The 18,249-nt window shown below is 39.8% G+C and overlaps 3 protein-coding genes across 7 annotated transcripts in view; 1 reads left to right on the top strand and 2 right to left on the bottom strand.

Annotated features, from left to right (window-relative positions):
- Nucleotides 1-2,164: 2,164 nt before the first annotated feature.
- Nucleotides 2,165-6,726, bottom strand: cutc (cutC copper transporter homolog (E. coli)). Of its 2 annotated transcripts, none has more exons than XM_038737479.1 (9): nt 6,704-6,726; nt 5,738-5,816; nt 5,421-5,480; nt 5,094-5,303; nt 3,587-3,622; nt 3,239-3,372; nt 3,074-3,101; nt 2,894-2,999; nt 2,165-2,743 (listed from the first exon to the last, which is right to left on the bottom strand). In XM_038737479.1, the coding sequence occupies exons 2-9, from the start codon at nt 5,805-5,807 to the stop codon at nt 2,632-2,634; spliced, it is 756 nt and encodes a 251-aa protein (XP_038593407.1). In that variant the 5' UTR covers nt 5,808-5,816; nt 6,704-6,726; the 3' UTR covers nt 2,165-2,631. The 2 variants fall into 2 exon arrangements, with proteins under 2 accessions (XP_038593407.1, XP_038593406.1); XM_038737478.1 differs by lacking the exon at nt 6,704-6,726 and adding an exon at nt 5,921-6,077.
- LOC119917259 (cytochrome c oxidase assembly protein COX15 homolog) lies at nt 6,346-11,499 on the top strand. 2 transcript variants are annotated; one of them, XM_038737477.1, is made up of 9 exons: nt 6,346-6,539; nt 7,578-7,762; nt 7,856-7,978; nt 9,183-9,369; nt 9,457-9,624; nt 9,778-9,859; nt 10,117-10,271; nt 10,440-10,553; nt 10,639-11,499. In XM_038737477.1, the coding sequence occupies exons 1-9, from the start codon at nt 6,459-6,461 to the stop codon at nt 10,768-10,770; spliced, it is 1,227 nt and encodes a 408-aa protein (XP_038593405.1). In that variant the 5' UTR covers nt 6,346-6,458; the 3' UTR covers nt 10,771-11,499. The 2 variants fall into 2 exon arrangements, with proteins under 2 accessions (XP_038593405.1, XP_038593404.1); XM_038737476.1 differs by having other exon boundaries at nt 6,347-6,539; nt 7,575-7,762.
- Nucleotides 11,500-11,562: 63 nt separating this feature from the next.
- The window catches only part of LOC119917262 (Kv channel-interacting protein 2-like), a 64,269-nt gene continuing 57,582 nt past the window's right edge, over nt 11,563-18,249 (bottom strand). For 2 of the 3 annotated variants that reach the window (XM_038737482.1, XM_038737480.1), the window contains exons 2-8: nt 16,097-16,221; nt 15,824-15,893; nt 15,372-15,442; nt 15,045-15,152; nt 14,441-14,545; nt 14,230-14,292; nt 11,563-13,701 (exon numbers count right to left, since the gene is read on the bottom strand). In XM_038737482.1, coding sequence (XP_038593410.1) covers nt 13,654-13,701; nt 14,230-14,292; nt 14,441-14,545; nt 15,045-15,152; nt 15,372-15,442; nt 15,824-15,893; nt 16,097-16,221 — 590 coding nt within the window. In that variant the 3' untranslated portion in view covers nt 11,563-13,653. The remainder of the gene's footprint in view (nt 13,702-14,229; nt 14,293-14,440; nt 14,546-15,044; nt 15,153-15,371; nt 15,443-15,823; nt 15,894-16,096; nt 16,222-18,249) is intronic. The other variant, XM_038737481.1, reaches the window with a different exon arrangement.

Raw genomic sequence — 18,249 nt, 5'->3', positions numbered from 1 at the left:
CTATAAAATCAGCATCTTATACAAAGTATTAGAATATAAACGGCAAGAATGTGATAATTATCCAAACAGATCAACAAACATCACAATATATATATATATTTTTAACATATGTAAGTCACAAGTATCTTAAGGCAAAATAGTCTGACGTTCCTACCTCTACCATATATCCCTAAAAGGGAGGGTAAGACATTCGGTATCTTAACTTTCTCTGAAGGAAAAACCCACCTCAGAGATAGACATAATAATCAACATCACAGGAATGGGCTCAAATCTAGTGTCTCATTCAGACCATGAGTTTCAATTGTGTTTAATTCATGAATCCAAAAAGCTTTCCTTCTCAAAAGTTGGTTAATCAAGTTAGCCCCTCTTGGATTAGCACTCTATAATATCTAGCAAAGGCATTATTATATATGTATTTAAGAATGTGTGTGAAAAGTCTTTCAATGACTGTGATGGCAGTTAAACAGATTACTCTGTCTGTGTGATGGTTAATCATTACATGTTTGATAACACCGCATGGCCACAAGCTGGCTGACACATTGTGTGTGTAGCCCCAAGGACAGCCATGTGACACATGAACACAACCCATACGTAATCAAAGTGCACTGTATCTGATTTAACTATGGTGCATAAAGGTGAGCATGATGTTCTTTGATAATTAGCCTGTACGTACGTCAGCTCAGTGTAGCGAGACAGTGTAGTGCAATTACTTAACACGGGCTGAGGCTGGGAGAAACTATGATGAGGGGGGTGACAAACACAGATGAAAGAGAGGCTAAGGTTGAGCAGAAAAATGTTGTCATTTTGTATTTGAAAAAATGGCAAAAATAAATATTTGCTGCTTGTAACGGACAACAACTGAGAGTAATTTAAAACTAGGGATGTGTATAAATATTTAACTGAAAACTGTTTCCTATCCAGTCTGAGGTGCAACATTAACATAGAAGAGGCAAAGGTCACTTTAAAGAAAAAAGCCAAACAAAAAAGGAAACACAGAGTGGCTATGGTTAGAGATGACATGGTTAATCGTGGATAGCTAACATAACAAAACAAGCCATTTGGATACACCATGTTGGGCTCTGAGAAATATGCCCTTTCATAGTTATAGCCAGAGATAATAAAATAAATAGGTGAGACAATTTGCCTACTCTCATACATAAAATATATATTGTAGGGTATACTGCGGTAACAAATACAAATGTCTGAGCTGGGCAATCTCTGCGCATAAATAAACTCAAATATTAAACATCCAACTCAACTATATCTGCTTGCTTCTGCTCTCTGAACACACACCAAAGGTGGATACATACCTTACAGAGACTCCACATTTTATAGTTATAGTTAAGTCAAACAGATTTATTACAAAAGTGAATATTTAGGTGTCTGTCACGTTCATTTAGAAGAGAATTAAATCAATGTATAAAACTGCGCTTCAACGTAATGAGACCAAGACAAATCATCCCATCAGGAACAGTTCATCAATCATATTGAACCACAATGCTGTCAGACATAAGACATGATAGAATTATATGCTATTACAGCTGACCCCGGCCTTTTCTAAAAAGTAGGTTTATTGAAGTAACTGGATAGCGTAAAGCTCCAGTTTTGAAGGGGTTCTGGGGTCATCCAGATGACTCAGCAAACCTGCTTACTGAAACAGTGTCTTATGCTGAAAGTTAACCTGTTACTGCCCCCCCAGACAAGGTGAATCGACCTTTGTAGTTGATTGAGTAGTTGTAAACACATGAGGATCAAATCAGGGTATAAAACCGTTTACACTGATGTGACATAATCTCATGCCATGACAGTGACCCATTGACTGTCTATTGATCTGCTCCTTCACTTAATGACATCACAGGTTCACCGACTCGCTCACATTTGTCACTTGGGTACAGCCAGAATGCTGCTTGTGAGGTCAGTTTTCACTGTAAGATTTAAATCACCATTTTAAAGACCAGATTCATTCAGCCTGGTTAGAAATCAGTGAACATGAAGATAGTCACATGACTCTCTAACCTCTTAAACTTCATTAACAACAATTAAAACTAGAGTAAATGAAGCCTGGCTCTGCATTAGTACGGCCAATTTCTTACATGAAAAATTACAAGAGATTGGTTTTAATTGTAAGAGACATTGGACAACCATGAAGGAAAAGTACACTGAATTGTTGAATTGATTTCAGACTTTAATTAAATTCTGAGCAAACAAATAAGTCACAGAGTTTCTGTCCTTGAAAAAAAATAGAGTATTTTCCAATGTAAAAAGGGAGTGCTGTAAATAAATACAGGTCAACTCTATGGCAACTGGAAAACATACTGTTATTTAAATTTTTAATTTCATTTTGCAATCTAGTGTGTTTTATTACACCACTTCTGAGGTCACATACAGGTATGCAGACAGACTGCATTTTCCAGTCCACAAACTTGCAGGGCTTTGTCCCTGAGCTCTAACTTTACAAAGACTGTTTTATCAGTGATTTAAAAAATGAGAAAAACAGCACTCTGTGGCAATTCTGAAATATCTACTTATTGTGAGGTTCAGTGAAAATAAATGATGACATATTCATATGATTAATCAGGATCACATTTGAAGTCTCTGTTTTGCAGTCGGTCATGATTAGCCAGTACCCATTCACAAGGTATTTTTGGCTATTGCATTAAGAGTGCGGACTTTGCTCACATCTGCCACCTTCAGGCCGTACTCAGGTGCCGAGAAAGTAGCTCCCATTGTCACACAGGTGTTTCTGCGCACGGAAACATTGTCAGACACACAGCAAAAAATAAAAATGCTTTATTGTTTAATTCCTTATAGTGGCAGGACATTTTGTAATGTATGCAATCATGGGATCCCACCTCTCAGCTTTTAAATGAATTGAGCCTGGATTTAAACAAACCTGAATTTCATGGCTGAATCCTTGGTGGAGCGAGCTGAGCAGTGGAACTCTTGAGCGCCCGAACCCTCTAAAATTCTCTGCAGGTTCCTCTCTGTAATACCCCCTCCTGTATTAAAAAAATGCTAAATAAAGAGAAAAATAAATATAAACCGCATACAAGAGAAAAGTTAAAGTACTAACCTGGCAAGATGGTTATTCTCCCTTTAGCCTGTTGAGTGGAAGAAAAGGTGGAGAGTGTGGTGAAACGGGAGAGACACATGCCATTTACCTAGCACAGATAAATAACTGTGCCATTTTCATCTGCCTGAATGGAAATATGTATGCACACATATAGTTTATACATACTTGATCAATGAGCCGTTTAATGACAGGGAGTCCCTCTAATGCAGAGGTGTCACAGCCACTTGTCAACACACGTTGGAACCCTAATGATAGCAGTGTCTCCAGAGCAACCGCTGGGTCATGAACCATGTCAAAAGCTGCAGCAGGATCAATATCAGTTTAATAACATGACTTGAGACTCAATATTACTTCCTGCACCTTTTAGGTGCCACGCTTGGAATTACTGATGGAAACCCTCGAAAAGGGCTTCTATTCCATTGAGTCTTCCTGATATTTTCCCAAGTCTAATTGCTGGAAGCTGCAAATATTTTTAAAAGCTTCAAGTCACGTGATTTAAAATGAAAACTTTACCTCGGTGGAAGGTGACAGGCAAAGGTCGAGCAGCAGCTGGAGAGGAAAAAGCGACATTCAGAAAAATTAAAATGGAACTATACAAAACCTCAAACACAACACGCCACTTGCAAAGTTGCATTATAAAAAAGTTGCACATTCCGAACACATGAGCCTACACGCTCAATGCCGTACTGCTGTGCAGTTTCATTGAATTTGCTTTAGTTTATACTGCCAACACAAACTATGCTTTGAATCAGGGGGTGAGTAAAACTCACAGTTTCTTACAGCATAAATAACCAGCTGTAATGAAATGTAAGAACCTTTTCTGTGACTACATTATGTGATTTTTAAGCACCACTGGAAAGGGCACAATTTTATTGTATTCATGGTAATATAATGACAATAAAGGCTTCTATTGTATTCTTTTCTATTCTATCTTTCAGATTTCAGGAATATTTTACTGGACTGATTTCTCCTCACAAACACTGTGCACCAAGACTCCTACGTTAGACTTAGGGATAAACAATGCTACATATATTAGGCATTATTGACAGCTTTTAAATCCTTAAATGTTGCATGTTCTGATATTTGAAACTCTTATGTCAAAAGATAAAATGTTTATAGTACATTTAAAACACTTTTTTGTACACTTCAGAAAGCAATGTGAACAACAGATCAACCATCTAATTAAGTTTGGACCTATAGTTTTAAAGTACATCAGATCTTATAAATGTGTTGGCTTTGTTTGCAGTGTCAGACAGTAACTAAGTACATTTACTCAGGTACTGTACTTAAGTAAAAATTAGAGGGATTTGCACTTTACTTGGAGTATTTTCTTTTCTTGCCACTTTCTACTTCTACTCCACTACATTTACCTGACAGCTTCAGTTACTACTTACTTTACAAAGTAAGATTTTTACACACAAAACATATGAAAAGTTTAAAAAAGATGATGTTTTTTTTTTATAAATTAAAGTACCCAACAGTTTATACAAGTACAGCTAGTACATTTACGCACACGTTGATTGACATTATTTATTTGACAACTATTATGCTAACTGTAATATTTCATGTAGAAAAAAATGAATGGTTAAGCTTCACAAATGGGAAGAATTACTGCTTTTTAATAATTTTGAGGTTGGGACAAAACAGTAGCAGTGTGATACAAAATTGTTCAACCCAAACCAACTACAACAGTAATATCCTGCTTTTACATGAATGGATGAGTAATAATAATCTACCGGTATTATATATAATAGTTTAACAGTCACAGGGGACATTTTTCATCCTGTATTGTGTACTTTTACTTTTAATACTTTGAGTAAATATTCCTGATTGTACTTACATATTTTTACTTAAGTAATATTTTCAATGCAGTAATTTTACTTGCAACAGTATTTTTACGGTGAGGTATTAGTACTTTTACTTAAGTAAAGGATCTGAATACTTCATCCACCATTGGTTGTTTTTGTTACATGCCTTGTAAGCCCATACAGATAAGATCAAATATACAGGCAGACATTACCCAGTAGCTCCATACAGAGCTCTGTGTCCACCCGTCCATCCTCTGTCAGGGCTCCCAGCACAAGTCCATCAGCGCCGTGACTCTTCATCTGCTCTATGTCTTTCCTCATCACCTCCACTTCCTGGTCTGAGTACAGGAAGTCCCCCCCGCGTGGCCGTATCATCACATAGACTGGAATTTTGACATACTGCTTCACTACCTGCAGTAGACCTGTGGAAAAGTAAATAATGGTGGCATATGTGATTCTGCGTGCTTGTGTGGTCTTAGCAGACACTCAAGACCTTAGGGCTGTGCATGAATATCTGTAAAGAAATGAACTGTGCTCACCTAGACTGGGAGTGAGTCCTCCCTCCAGAAGACTAGAACACAGTTCAAGTCGGCCTGCACCTGTCCGGAGACACAAATGTTCATACTGCACCTAATTGTACCTTCATGGTCCATACCTTTATTGACCTTTGAGAAATGAAATAACGACTGCATGTGCACTGATCACACACTAAGATCTGTCTGAGACGGAGCTTAAACAGGTCTGATTGACTGAAACCTTATCTCTTTACTTTCAAGTATGACAGTATAGCAATAGCAAATAGGCCATGGTGGGTTTAACAGAAAAAGCTCAACAGTGTTCACTACACATGACCAACCTCCTCGTTCAGCATTGACAGCAGACTCCACGGAGTCCACACACACCTCCATTAAAAAGCCTTCTGCCATACTGACAGTCTGGAATGGGAGAAAGACAAACAGGGACAGAAAAAGACAAAGTTTGAATTTGTTAACACGTCCACAATCCTTCGACTAACAATGGTAATTTCCACAACAACTACCTGTCAAATCCACTTCCTATCGATTCATAGACCTTATCTGTTGATTGGTAGCGACATGAATTCAGTACATGTTGTCTGAGTGCCTGACCACAACTCATAAGTTATACACCCAGCCACACCAGTGGATCAGCGTTTTCCGGATAGTTGAATTTCGAACACATGGTTTGGCCGGTGGACGGTGCTACAAAGTTAATGGTCCACAGGGAGTGGGGTGACCGCTCATGCAGGATACGCTAAGACATAAAACATGCACAACCACCTGGACGCCCCGTTTCTGCACAGTGGAATTTAAAAAAAGAATAAATCATCTTGTTATTTGTCGTGTTTGTTGGATATATATTATATTGTGTTTCTCGTCTAACGAAGAAAAAATAAAATCTTAATTTGCTCGTCGATTTGTTGTGACGTCATGAGGTCAAAGTTGAACTGTTAGTTAAGAAACATGGTGGGCGTGTAACATCCTTTACCTAAGCTTCATCTTTCAACGTTACATCATCTGCAGGACCATCTCGGTGCTGAAGGACATTAGGGCACAAAGATGTTACTCTCTTCAGTACGGACAACGTTTTTTTGCGGTTGCAGAAATGCCGGCAAGGGACTAACGTTACGACACAATAGTGTGAGTATAAAAGCTAGCTGCTAGCATTAGCTAACTAGCATTAGATAAGCATGAAAAAGGTCACACACTGCACAGCAAGCTGAAGCAACATAATTACGACACGATTTTACGACAATTTGTTGTTTTCGCGTTTATGTACGTTAGTTAAGTGCAGGTATCTTTACCTGGCTGGTTGTAACGTTACTTGCTAGCAGTCACGTCCGCGCATGTGTCACTTAACCCAACAGTTTTTTTAAAACTCAGCGACCTCCCATCATGCTGATCTGTTAACTGTCAAATCAACGTTAAAGCTGGAAAAATGAATGGAACCTATGAAAGAACCGATATTGTGAATGTCTTAATAACCTAAATGTGCCCATATTGCGTTTTCCAGTAACGTTAACTAAATTCCCCCAACAACCATCCAAACAACCAACCAGTCAGCCTGCAGTCCTTATGTCTAGACTCCTGGATCTCTTAACTTGTCATCAGTATAAAGTCAACATGTTGGTTAATCATGTGTTACATGGCCAAAACTATGGGAACATCCGCAATATTACTCCTGTATGTGATTTGTTATTTCCTTCTATACAATGGACATCAATAGGCTGCTATAAGACTCTCCATTCTTCGGGGTAAACTTTCGACAAGCTTTTGAAACCTGGCCCCTGATGTTGTGTCAAATGGCCTGGCCCCTAATCTGAGTTGTAGTTCATCCCAGAGATGTTTGATGGTGTTGAGGTCAGGGCTCTGTGCAGGCCAGTCATGGTCTTCCACACAAGACTGGGAAAACTATTTCTTTATGGACTTGGCTTTGTGTACGGGGGCTTTTGTCATGTGTCATGAAACAGAAAAGGGTCTTGACCAAACTGTTATGACAAGACTGAAAGTACAGTTTTTGTTTACAATATAATTGTATGCTGTAGGATTAAGATTTCTTCTTCTTTTTTGTCAGCAAGATAAACATGGCAGTTTTAGGTACATAAATTTAGAAGTTATGTGGTCCAGTGTTGTTTTATTTTTATTTTCCATCTCTCCTTTTATTTACGACCTCAGAAGAGTCCACAGCTACGGCAATGGCTTGTGAAGAGAGGTCAGAGCACAGTCACAGCTGAGGCAGGGGCCTCCTCTGCCCCAGCAGCATCTATCGTCCCCAACGCAGCCACAAATCGCATAGTGGGTCGCTGGTTACTCGGCTGCAGTGGGCTGGTGGTTGGAGCTGTTGTCTTGGGTGGTGTCACAAGGTAAATGTGTTGATACTGTGTATATAAAAGGCATCCTTGTATTGAAGTGCTGCTGATAGGTGCTTACTGTGTATGTTCATTTGTTTTAATCAGGCTAACAGAATCTGGGCTTTCCATGGTTGACTGGCATCTGGTGAGAGAGATGAAGCCACCTCAGTCACAGGCAGAGTGGGAGGCTGAGTTTTCCAAGTACCAGCAGTTTCCTGAATTCAAAATGTAAGGCCCAGTCTTAGAAGACACACATTTGTACAGTTTTAAAGGCAAGTTTGTAGCCTGCTGTCATTTTCCAAATTGATAAACATCTTTTAATTCACAGACTAATGCTTGACAACAACTCAAGTTAAATCTGTAATGTTAAAAAAAATAAAAAATCAGCAGTGGTTCTAAACTAGGGGTGTGCCAAAAAATCAACACAGCAATATATCGTTATACATTTTTCTATGATACTGTATCAATATTTCAGCCCATCATATCGATACATAAAATGTATAAAAATTAGCGATTTGACGGTTAGCTCAATATTAACATATAACGGGAATCTCCATTAAAATGCTAATGGACATTAGACTCGCGACAATATAATCTTAACATAAACTACACATTTTGCTTCACATGCTGAACATCCTGAGCGACATACTGTGTAATACTAAATATAATACTAATACAAATACTAAAAGTGCATATGTTTCCTGAGCTCTGTGTGAAATAAACGAGCTGCTAACTTCACTGACTTGATCTGCTTCAGCACTCCTCACTGACTAGCTACAGCAACACCAAACGGTCAGAACTCAAACCCAAAATTCCCAGTGGCCTAAAAATACAGCTGTCACTAGGTGGAGAAAGGGCAGTGCAATCTTGTGTCACTGAACAGTTGTCAATATAATGTGATGTACATATTAGGCTTAGATGGTACACAGCAATTTGTATTTTCAGCAAAAAATTCAGTGAATTTTATGTGCCTTTTTTATAAAGAAAGGTTTATTATATTAAAATTTCATAGTTTCTCAAGTTCTGTAATTTTAATTTACAGACTGAAAAACATGTGCTGCAGAATTGTACTACAGTATATCTAACAGTTTGGATTTGCAGCAAATGGAGAACTTTTTTACAGGCATTTTGGATTCATAGTTAGACAGGTATCGTGATGTATCATTTTAGGATTGTCTATCGATAGATCGATTATCGCAGAATTGCTGAATTGTGATATTATCATGAGCCATGCATCGTGTATCGTATCAAATAGTGAGGTACCCTGCGATTCCCATCCCTATTCTAATCATGGAAAAACAGGCCTATATTTTCATTTAATTAGCTTTCACAAAGAAGAAATTGAATATATCTCAGTGTTTTGTAGTAAACAAAATAATGAGTTGGGTATTTATGTCAAAATTTACTATCCGTTGTCATTGTGTTTTCCCAGAATGAACCATGACATGACTCTGCCAGAGTTTAAGTTTATCTTCTACATGGAGTGGGGTCATCGCATGTGGGGTAGGCTTGTAGGACTTGCATACATCCTCCCCACCATTTACTTCTGGAGGAAAGGATACTTGACTCGCTCCATGAAGGGGAAAGTGCTGGGGCTTTGTGGATTTGTCTTCTTCCAGGTAAGACTAAATACAGCTGTGGTGATGGGAGAGGATCTTAGGGAAGTTGTCAAAAATGTGTGTGTGTGTGTGTGTGTATCCTCTCAGGGCCTTCTGGGGTGGTACATGGTAAAAAGTGGTCTGGAGGAGAAGCCTGAGTCTTATGACATCCCACGGGTCAGCCAGTATCGTCTGAGTGCTCACCTTGGTTCTGCCTTGTTGCTCTATTGTGCCAGTCTCTGGACAGGACTTACTCTGCTGATGCCTGCACATAAGGTACAGAGACAGTCTCTTGCCTACAAGCTAAACACCTATTATTATAGTTTTTTTTCTACATCTAAATACAGGTTTAACCTGGGTCTCTGTTAGCAAATGTCCCACAGTTTGCAAGTAGATATTTTTTTATTCATGACAGCACCTCCTTCATAGGTGGCAGAAACCAAACGTCTCATGCAGCTCAGGAGGTTTGCCAAGGGTACTGGTGGACTTGTCTTCCTTACTGCTCTTTCAGGTACTGTTTGTTCTTGTGTGAATGTAATGGCATAAACCTAAATATGTGACTGCATTTCTCTAGAATTATCTATGTAGTAATGGCAGTGCTCTCAGAGTCAAGTGTCTGTGGGGATGCAAAAAGATCCTTTGGCTTCCGGTTTCATACCTGAAGCTAAGGTAGTACAGTGCAATCTACTGTAGAGCATAATGTGGACAGTCAAGGGGGTATAAAAACTGCAGAATTTAAGTAACAATTTTACAAATGCTTTTACACAGGTGCTTTTGTTGCCGGTTTGGATGCTGGGCTGGTGTATAACTCCTTCCCTAAGATGGGAGAACGATGGATTCCTGATGATCTGCTGGCTTTCTCTCCTGCTGTGAAGAACTTCTTTGAAAATCCTACAACTGTGCAGTTTGACCACAGGATATTGGTATGTTATTATTTCTAAACAGAAATAATCACTAAAGTGCTGTTTTTAATAATATAATAACTACTATATAATAATAATAATAACTCAAAATGTCATAATTATAATGTAAAATTGTGTACATTTGAATTAGGTTGTTGAAGGTCTTCTGTATTTTTTTTTTCTCTCTAGGGAATCTCTTCTTTGACCGCAGTTACAGGCCTCTATCTGTTCTCACGGAGGATGGTGCTGCCCAGGAGGGCTAAGATTGCCATCAGCCTCCTCACAGCAATGGCCTATGGACAGGTAGGCTGAGAATCAGCCCAGAAACATGGGAACTCAGTCTATTACTCTTCAGTGTAACTAAACTCTGTGCGTTTGTGCTCTTCAGGTTGCCCTCGGTATCAGCACCCTGTTAATGTATGTCCCCACTCCACTGGCAGCAGTTCACCAGTCTGGCTCTGTTGCTCTTCTCTCCCTGGCCATTTGGGTTCTGGCAGAGCTCCGCAAGATGCCCAAGTAAATGCCTGCTCCTTTTGCGGACAAATCCAATCCCTTCTAGCCACACTACAAGCTTCTAAGAGTCAGCAGTGTTGTACACGAGGCATCCAGAGAAAACTGAGAAATGTTTTTCATTTTATACTAGACTTTTAAACATATGCAGAAGCATCTGTTCTGTGCTGCTGCAAAGTAATTGTCACATGGTGACATTCAATTATTTCATCCCACAGTTGTTAAAGCAGGGGTGTTATTTGAGTGTTGTTGAAACAAATTGCAAGATACATCAGGGCTGTCGATGCGGAATTGACTAAACCATTTGTGGATGCATGTTGCCATCAGAAGGCAACAACTTAGTGTGAAGTGTTTTGTTTAGCAAGGAATTAAACAAAGACATGCACAAGCAAAAACGAGCAGTTTTTCACTTTCTATTGAGCTTCAGTGACACAGCAATATGGTTCCCAGTGAAGGGTACATATTTGGTTTTCAGCCTGCCAGAAGTCTGCAGGGTATAATCTTAAGTAGACTGAAGTGCTGTTTTTCATGTACACAGTTTTAAAAGGATGTTTGGAACGAACAGTTTGTTACAGATCGGTTGCTCACCTGTTGCCTTGTGTCTGGCCATACTGCCTTTTAGTTGAATCAGATGTGGCTATTGGGAATATATGTATGATTATGTATATTTAAGTTATGAACTGTTTCCTGTTGACATTGTGATAATGCATTATAAGATTAAAAAAAAATTGTGATAGTCTTTAGCAATGAGACAATTATGTACAGTCTTTTTTTTTTTTTTTTTAATTCAAACTCCAGTCCATTTTGCATAGTAACTGTGATTTTTATTGTCTCTGTACAAAATATACACTTTCAATACATAATGCAACCAGTTGAGGCTAGCTAACTAGACAGTCAGTACACCGGGTTAGTAGGTTTTCATTGTTCTAGACACAGTACATGCGGGTATAGACAGGTTTTACTTGTGGTCAGGAATGGAAGTTAAAAACTGTTGGCAAGGAACAATCAGAGCCAAACCACTTTTTCCCCCAGAAAAGTAAAAGAACAGGAAAAAATATAATTGCAGGGTTAGATGTGCATATTTTCATCAGGGCCCTAGGACACCGTAATACTGTGCTCTGAGAGGAATGAGAGGTCGGATGAGTGCAAAGGTGCTGATACGTGGTAGAGAACATTATTGCTTTTCCGTGTTTATTCTCTCTGCATTTAAATGACACTACAGCCTATTTAATCACAGGCTTGAGTGCCTCTTCAACTTACACCAACTTAGATTTAAGAGTAGTTCTAGTTTGAAAAGAAGGAAATTAATACGTGGTTGCAAATTCTCCCAAAATAATTAATTCATCAGAGTGCAACAAGTGGGTTTATAACCTAAAGCTACACTTCTGTTTGGACAGCACACCATGGTGCCGGTTTACAAAATGACATCCTTTTATCTCTGATTGCCCCTTGCCCTACTTACTACACAGCATCCCCCTCTCTCTTCACCCACGGGTGGGCTTTATGTCTTAATTTAGAGTGGCTTTCTATACCTCTTAAATGTATCTTCTCTTTGGTGTTACAGAGAGAGGGAGAATACGGAATGGGGGGCATAAAAAATTAATATCGAACCATGTCTCACTAACAGTGTACACACACACACACACTATGCCTCTTTGAAATTGAATGAGCCTAATTTAATGCAACTAGGGTTTTGAGATTTTCTTTGAAGTGGCAGAACCTGCTACAACCACGTGACATTTCCGATTACAAGAAGTTCACAAATACAGTCTGCAAACTAATAAATTCCCCTTGAATGTATATTGATAGACAAGTACGACTGTGGTATGCCATCCCTGTGTTGAGAGAAGCTGGGATGGGATGGAGCTTGTCAAACACTGTGCAATCCCCACGTACTGCCTACTACCACGCCACTGGGAATGCAAGAAAATATACAACAGTTAATAGACACCTACAGCTAGGACTGTAATAGTTTGGAAGGCCGGAAATTATTCTACCAGAATCTCATGAATGGAGGTGGGTATTGTCCCATTAGAGTAAGATGGGTGACATCTCTTTCTGTTACACATGCGCACACACATACACAAAGGGTGAGGCACCTGTGAATGACTAGGAACAGCAGACAGACAAGCAGACTTTGGAGTATCTCTGTAAATACATAATTGGATATTAGTGACATCATCATGCGATACTGAAATCAGTTCCTCATGGAAAACAACACTTGAACCCCCATGAAACAAGAACGCTTGGATCTCCAATTCATCAGTTGTTTCCTCAGGAAGTGTCTTTCTCTCTCTCCTCCACTAGATGGCAGCAGACTCATTTCTCTTTATAGCCGGGGCATGAGGGGTAAATACGGCTAGCGGCTCCAGGGAGGTGTCACCCACATGCACAGAGGCAGGATCAGATTCACAAATCCAAATCACAGGGAAAAGGGGAAAAGTGTTAGATCAAGGTTCGGGAGCAACTTCCTCCCTCTGAGTTCAGCCATTACAGGCTGATATAGTTCCTTCATCTGTAACTTCATAAATAAAAGTTAAAATAAAACAGTTGAGGGGTCTTGGGTGTGCCAGTGCCTGTGAGTCCACTGCTTTCCTTCTTTCTCTGTGTTTCTGGTGTGAAACGAAGGTTCTGCATGATGAGGAAGGGAGTTGGGAAAACTCCATTGTTGCTTGGGGTCCAGGAAGAGGGCTTCTCGGTGCCCTCAGGACTCCCAGCTCTCAACAGACACACAAACACAAGCTTGCAAGTCAGAGGACGGCGCCACACACACACACACACACACACACTTACATTTGCAATCACTTTCTCTCTTTTCAATTCCAATTCCAATTCCTCTTACACACACACACACACCTCTCCCTGGTGCCAGCATCCTCTCTGGTCCAGATTCTTAGATGACGTTGTCAAACAGCTGCATGGACTGCATGATGTTCTCGTCCTAGACATGGACAAGAGGTTTGGGTAAGGAGTATTACCTAAATGATTCACACTAGGGAAAGTGAGGGTTAAAGGTATAGGCTGACATTTTGCATTATTTTCTTTCTTGCTGAGCTTTAGGTGAGAAAATTGATATGAAGCTTGAGCCGGGAGACACTTAGCATAAAGAGCGGGAAACAGGTAGCCTGGCTTTGTCCAAAGTAAAAAGATCCAGCTACCAGCACCTCTAAACCGGACCAATTAACATGTTATATCTTATTTGCTTTGTCTGTGCACAAACAGAAATGCAAAATGATGAGTCTCCGTTAATTCTTCCAGGAGGAAGGATTTTTGAACTTTGGAAAGAGCAAGGTTTGCTATGTCCCCCGACTTTCAGTCTTTATGTAAAGCTAAGCTGATCGGCTTCTGCCTCTAGCTGCACACTTAGTGCACAGACATGAGTGTATTCATCTACCTCTTGGCAAGAATGCAAATAAGTATATTTAGTATTTCTTTAGGATTTGAAAGTCCGCTTTTCCTTTTTTCCCACCTTTTTGCATGACTCGATGAACTCCTCTATAGTGACCACCCCATCTTTATTCCGGTCCATTTTCTAAAAGAAAAGAAATGGCAGCCAAAGATTTACTCACTAAAGAAGTATTGTACTGAATTAATTTTGTACATTATCTTCTTTTACAGAATATATTTGTGTGGGGTTATAATTTTGTTCAATGTAGAAAATAAAGACTGTTGAGTTTGACCTGGAAGAAGCTCTCCACATGTTCTCTTGGAGCATCGTCCTGCATATTGGGGTATGTGTACTTCCCCATCATGTCATAGATGGACTTCATGATGTCCAACATCTCCTGGAAAGTGAATGACAAAAGGGAGAACATTTTATTATAGAATGTAGAAATGTTGGAAAGTACATAGGTCATGACTCCTAGAAGCCTACATACAAGATTTTAGGATAATTTGATTTTATTGTATTTTTTGTCCTTGTTTCATTAAAAAAATGACTAGTGTACGTTTTGTTAGAGTGTGACTATTTTCTTTCAGTTACACCCAAAAATAACTTATATCCTGGTTATATAAATATATACTGTATGTTTGACATAGTTGACATAGTAAAGTTGATGAAGCCAGTGATCAATAACTTTCAGCCAATTCCCGCACTCGATTTCCTCCTAAATTGAAATTTATACATAATAGTAGGTTGCCAAAACCCTTAACATCCCTATACATACCAAGGACATGGCGCTAAAGTCCTCACTGGTAGCTACGGCCCTGCTTAGAAGCCATTAAAGCAGGTAATTCAGAGCAACCAAAGAACAGTGTGACCAGTGTGACATGGGTGTGTGTTACCTCTTTGGTGATGCAACCGTCCTTGTTCAGGTCATAGAGGTTGAACGCCCAGTTTAACCGGTCATTAATGGTCCCTCTCAGGATAATAGACAGGCCAAATACAAAGTCCTGGGATAGAAGGGGAACAGTTAACTGTATTGTTTTGGCATTACTTGAATCTTGACACAGTAAATTAAGTCAAATCTTTCTCACAGCACTTAACTCTGTGGGCAGGTATGTAGAGGGAATACACATCTTTGTGGATACAGCTGTGGTGGCAAGTTTCACTTGGAGCACATATTTTTCTTTTATCTCTTAAAAGGAAGCCGATATAAGAATAGAGCTCACCTCAAAACTAACTGAGCCGTTCTTGTTAGTGTCGAAGGCTTCAAACAGGAAATGTGCATACATACTTGAATCTGCAAAGGTAGAGACTTACAGTAACCCGTGTGCCCCCGAAACATGAGGCAAAGTCTTTGAACAGCTAGGATTAGCAGCGGGCTAAATATAGCCTAGATATAAGAATAATTTCAAATACAACTGGAGGCGAGTGGTTAACATTTCATCAACCTAAATATCATGAAATGAAAAATGGCCTCACCCTTTTGCAGTGCAAGAACTATAGTTCAGCAGAGCAAATTTATAATGAGTTAATTAGTTCATTTCATTGTGATGATGAAAAGCATGTGTACCTCTACAGAATCAGATGAATGATGTTATTTATACTAGAAAAAAACGGTGTAAATTAAAGTATTATGGACACAGCTTTTCAGCTTTAGTGGTAGAAGTTGGCAACTCACCTCCCTGCGGGAAGAACTGGGAGTAAATGGTCTTAAAGTTCTCCTCATTCACCACACCACTTGGACACTCCTGGGATACAAATGTGAGAAAACTCATTAGTTCCCACCTTGCACAGAATATATAAAGCACTACTATGTAACGTCAGCTCTCACCAGACTGATACTGCTCTAACTCCCATATTGATGTAACTAGAACCAGATTGTTTTAGGTTTATTTGTTGATTTGCCATCTCTCTCCCCTGCCTCATCGCTCTCTTCTTCAGCCAGACCTACATTTTTGAAGCCCCTGTAGAGCACTTGCAGCTCCTTCTTGGTGAACTTAGTCTGCTCCTGCAGCTTGTCCATGCTTTCAGGGCGATGGCACACAGTGGATAACTCAAAGTCATCTTCCACGCTGTCTGTGTGAGGAAGAGACCAATGTCAGTTAGCATCATCACTACCCTGACCTGGCCAACAAATTATAATGAAACTGACACTGAGCTCATCATGCAAGTATTATATAAGTATTATACTTTATTCATAGAGCAAAATACTATCCTTTATTTACAACAATGTTCATCATTATTTTATCACTGCATCAAAACATGAATGCAATTTTTATCCATAATTGTGAGGTTACTATATCAAGCAATTTCCACACATCTTTGTTCCATCATAAGTTACAGCACTTCATATCACAAAGCAAAACATGGTCAGTAATACATCTGTAAAACGACTGAATTTCCTGTCTGAAAGCTCAAGTACACTGAAGAAAGTGGGGAGAACCCTAAATGCCAAGGAAGTGAGAGAAGAGATTTAACGCTAATAAAAATGAAGAAGAGACATTTTAAAAGGTGTGGAAATGTGGTCACTAACAGATATTCCTCATCCCGTTCTCGTTCCATCTGTTTCTCCAAAAAATACCTGACAACTCATAGCAAATGTCATATATTATACGTTCTCAGACCTCTAGATCCTACTCGTATTGACCTCACTTTAATCTTTATCAGCCTGGTATCTCTGTGATAGGACTCACACACGCACGCACGGTCCATTGCCCACGAGAACAGAACACACTTAGAATCACAAAATGGGAAAACAGGTCTGACCCATTAGCAGCAACAACACCAGTGTTTCAGCGTGTGTGGGGTTGTGTGTTCCTATGTGACTGTATGTGGATTAATGTGTGCACTGTCTGTTGCGGTGGCTATGAGTACAGGACTGTATCCATACAAGAGTCTGTATGAACCTTTTTAGTCCCCTAAAGAAGCTGGACACATGCAATGAAGTTCAGATGTAAAGAGAGTGAAGGAGCACTTGCTTTCACTGATTGAGGGGGTAACCGAGGGATTGCAGCATGGCAGCAGCTTGAGGAATCGCTGCTTTATGGTTTTTTTGCTTTGGCTGTTGGAAGGATTACCTGCAATCACCAACCATAGCAAATAGGTTAGACACACACACTCAAGTCTGCAAATGTAATTCTGTTTCCGCACGCACATGCACACATGCCTGTAAAACCGAAAACACACTCCATGCAACGGACAGATGCAACATCAGAGTGATTCATGCCGTCAAGTCAAATTGGTAATTTCCCGCTGACCTGGCTTAGCGATGGGAGACCACGAGTACCACTTCAAACAGTAGATATTGCCACACAACAGCAACACAGCGTGACCCCTAGAAACACACGGTGTGTCCCCAGTCAGACTGGCTCTCATATCACCACGCCACATTCAGCAAACTGTATTCAATGCCAGCGGAGAATTTCAATTCAAAACACATCAAGTCAAACATCAACAGTTTTCACTCACAATCAATTTAAACAAGGACTTCACTTCATAGTGGAATATAACTTGCCACACAAATGTACTGCAACAACTATAGCCCGTCACGTCGACCACCATAATGCCACTTCATCTCAAAGCAAGCAAACCTCATGATGTTGGCTGTGTTTCACAGCCAAAGATAATGAAAATCAGATAGAGGAAGTAAAACACATGAACCCACGTACTTACGCTTGCCTCTTAGTTTCCATGGTAACAGTTCCCTCACCCCTTTTAGCAGAACCCCAGCGGTCTGAGGAATGAAGGCCATGATGTGAAGAAAACCAACAGAACCACAGCACCTCCACTGATTATCTAGCTTCTGACACCCTGTTGTCTCTCTGCTCCATGGAGCCTCAGCGACTCTGGCCCTCCTGACCTGTGTCTCTGGCATCATCCATTAATACATCCAGCACTCTCTGCCCCGGGGTCTCTGTGTGTGTAAGTACATTATATTTTTCCATGTGGACCCAACAACTGACCACAATACAGAAATGTTTATCAAATATTTTGACCAATAGTCAAATGTATAAGAATAAATTAGGGTACTTCTGAAGAAAGATGGAGGAGAAAATGGAGGAGACTAAATATAGAGAGTATTGCCTTTGCTTGTATGCACATCTA

This window comes from Micropterus salmoides, unplaced genomic scaffold (assembly GCF_014851395.1).
Source record: "Micropterus salmoides isolate LMB-PRFRI ecotype aquatic unplaced genomic scaffold, ASM1485139v1 Ms_hic_scaffold_22, whole genome shotgun sequence".
Taxonomy (NCBI): domain Eukaryota; kingdom Metazoa; phylum Chordata; class Actinopteri; order Centrarchiformes; family Centrarchidae; genus Micropterus; species Micropterus salmoides.
The sequence above is the reverse complement of the archived record's forward strand: the minus strand, read 5'-3'. Positions and strand labels throughout refer to the sequence as shown.

Excerpts from the sequence above, each read along its gene's own strand:
- cutc (XM_038737479.1), bottom strand. The coding sequence starts at position 5,807 with ATGGCAGAAGGCTTTTTAATGGAGGTGTGTGTGGACTCCGTGGAGTCT. Across the intron at positions 3,373-3,586 it reads GCCTGTCACCTTCCACCGAG|CTTTTGACATGGTTCATGAC; the intron begins GTAAAGTTTTCA and ends ATCCTGCTGCAG. Across the intron at positions 3,000-3,073 it reads GAGAATAACCATCTTGCCAG|GAGGGGGTATTACAGAGAGG; the intron begins GTTAGTACTTTA and ends TTTTTAATACAG.
- LOC119917259 (XM_038737476.1), top strand. The coding sequence starts at position 6,459 with ATGTTACTCTCTTCAGTACGGACAACGTTTTTTTGCGGTTGCAGAAAT. Across the intron at positions 6,540-7,574 it reads TAACGTTACGACACAATAGT|AAGAGTCCACAGCTACGGCA; the intron begins GTGAGTATAAAA and ends TTACGACCTCAG. Across the intron at positions 9,860-10,116 it reads CTTCCTTACTGCTCTTTCAG|GTGCTTTTGTTGCCGGTTTG; the intron begins GTACTGTTTGTT and ends GCTTTTACACAG.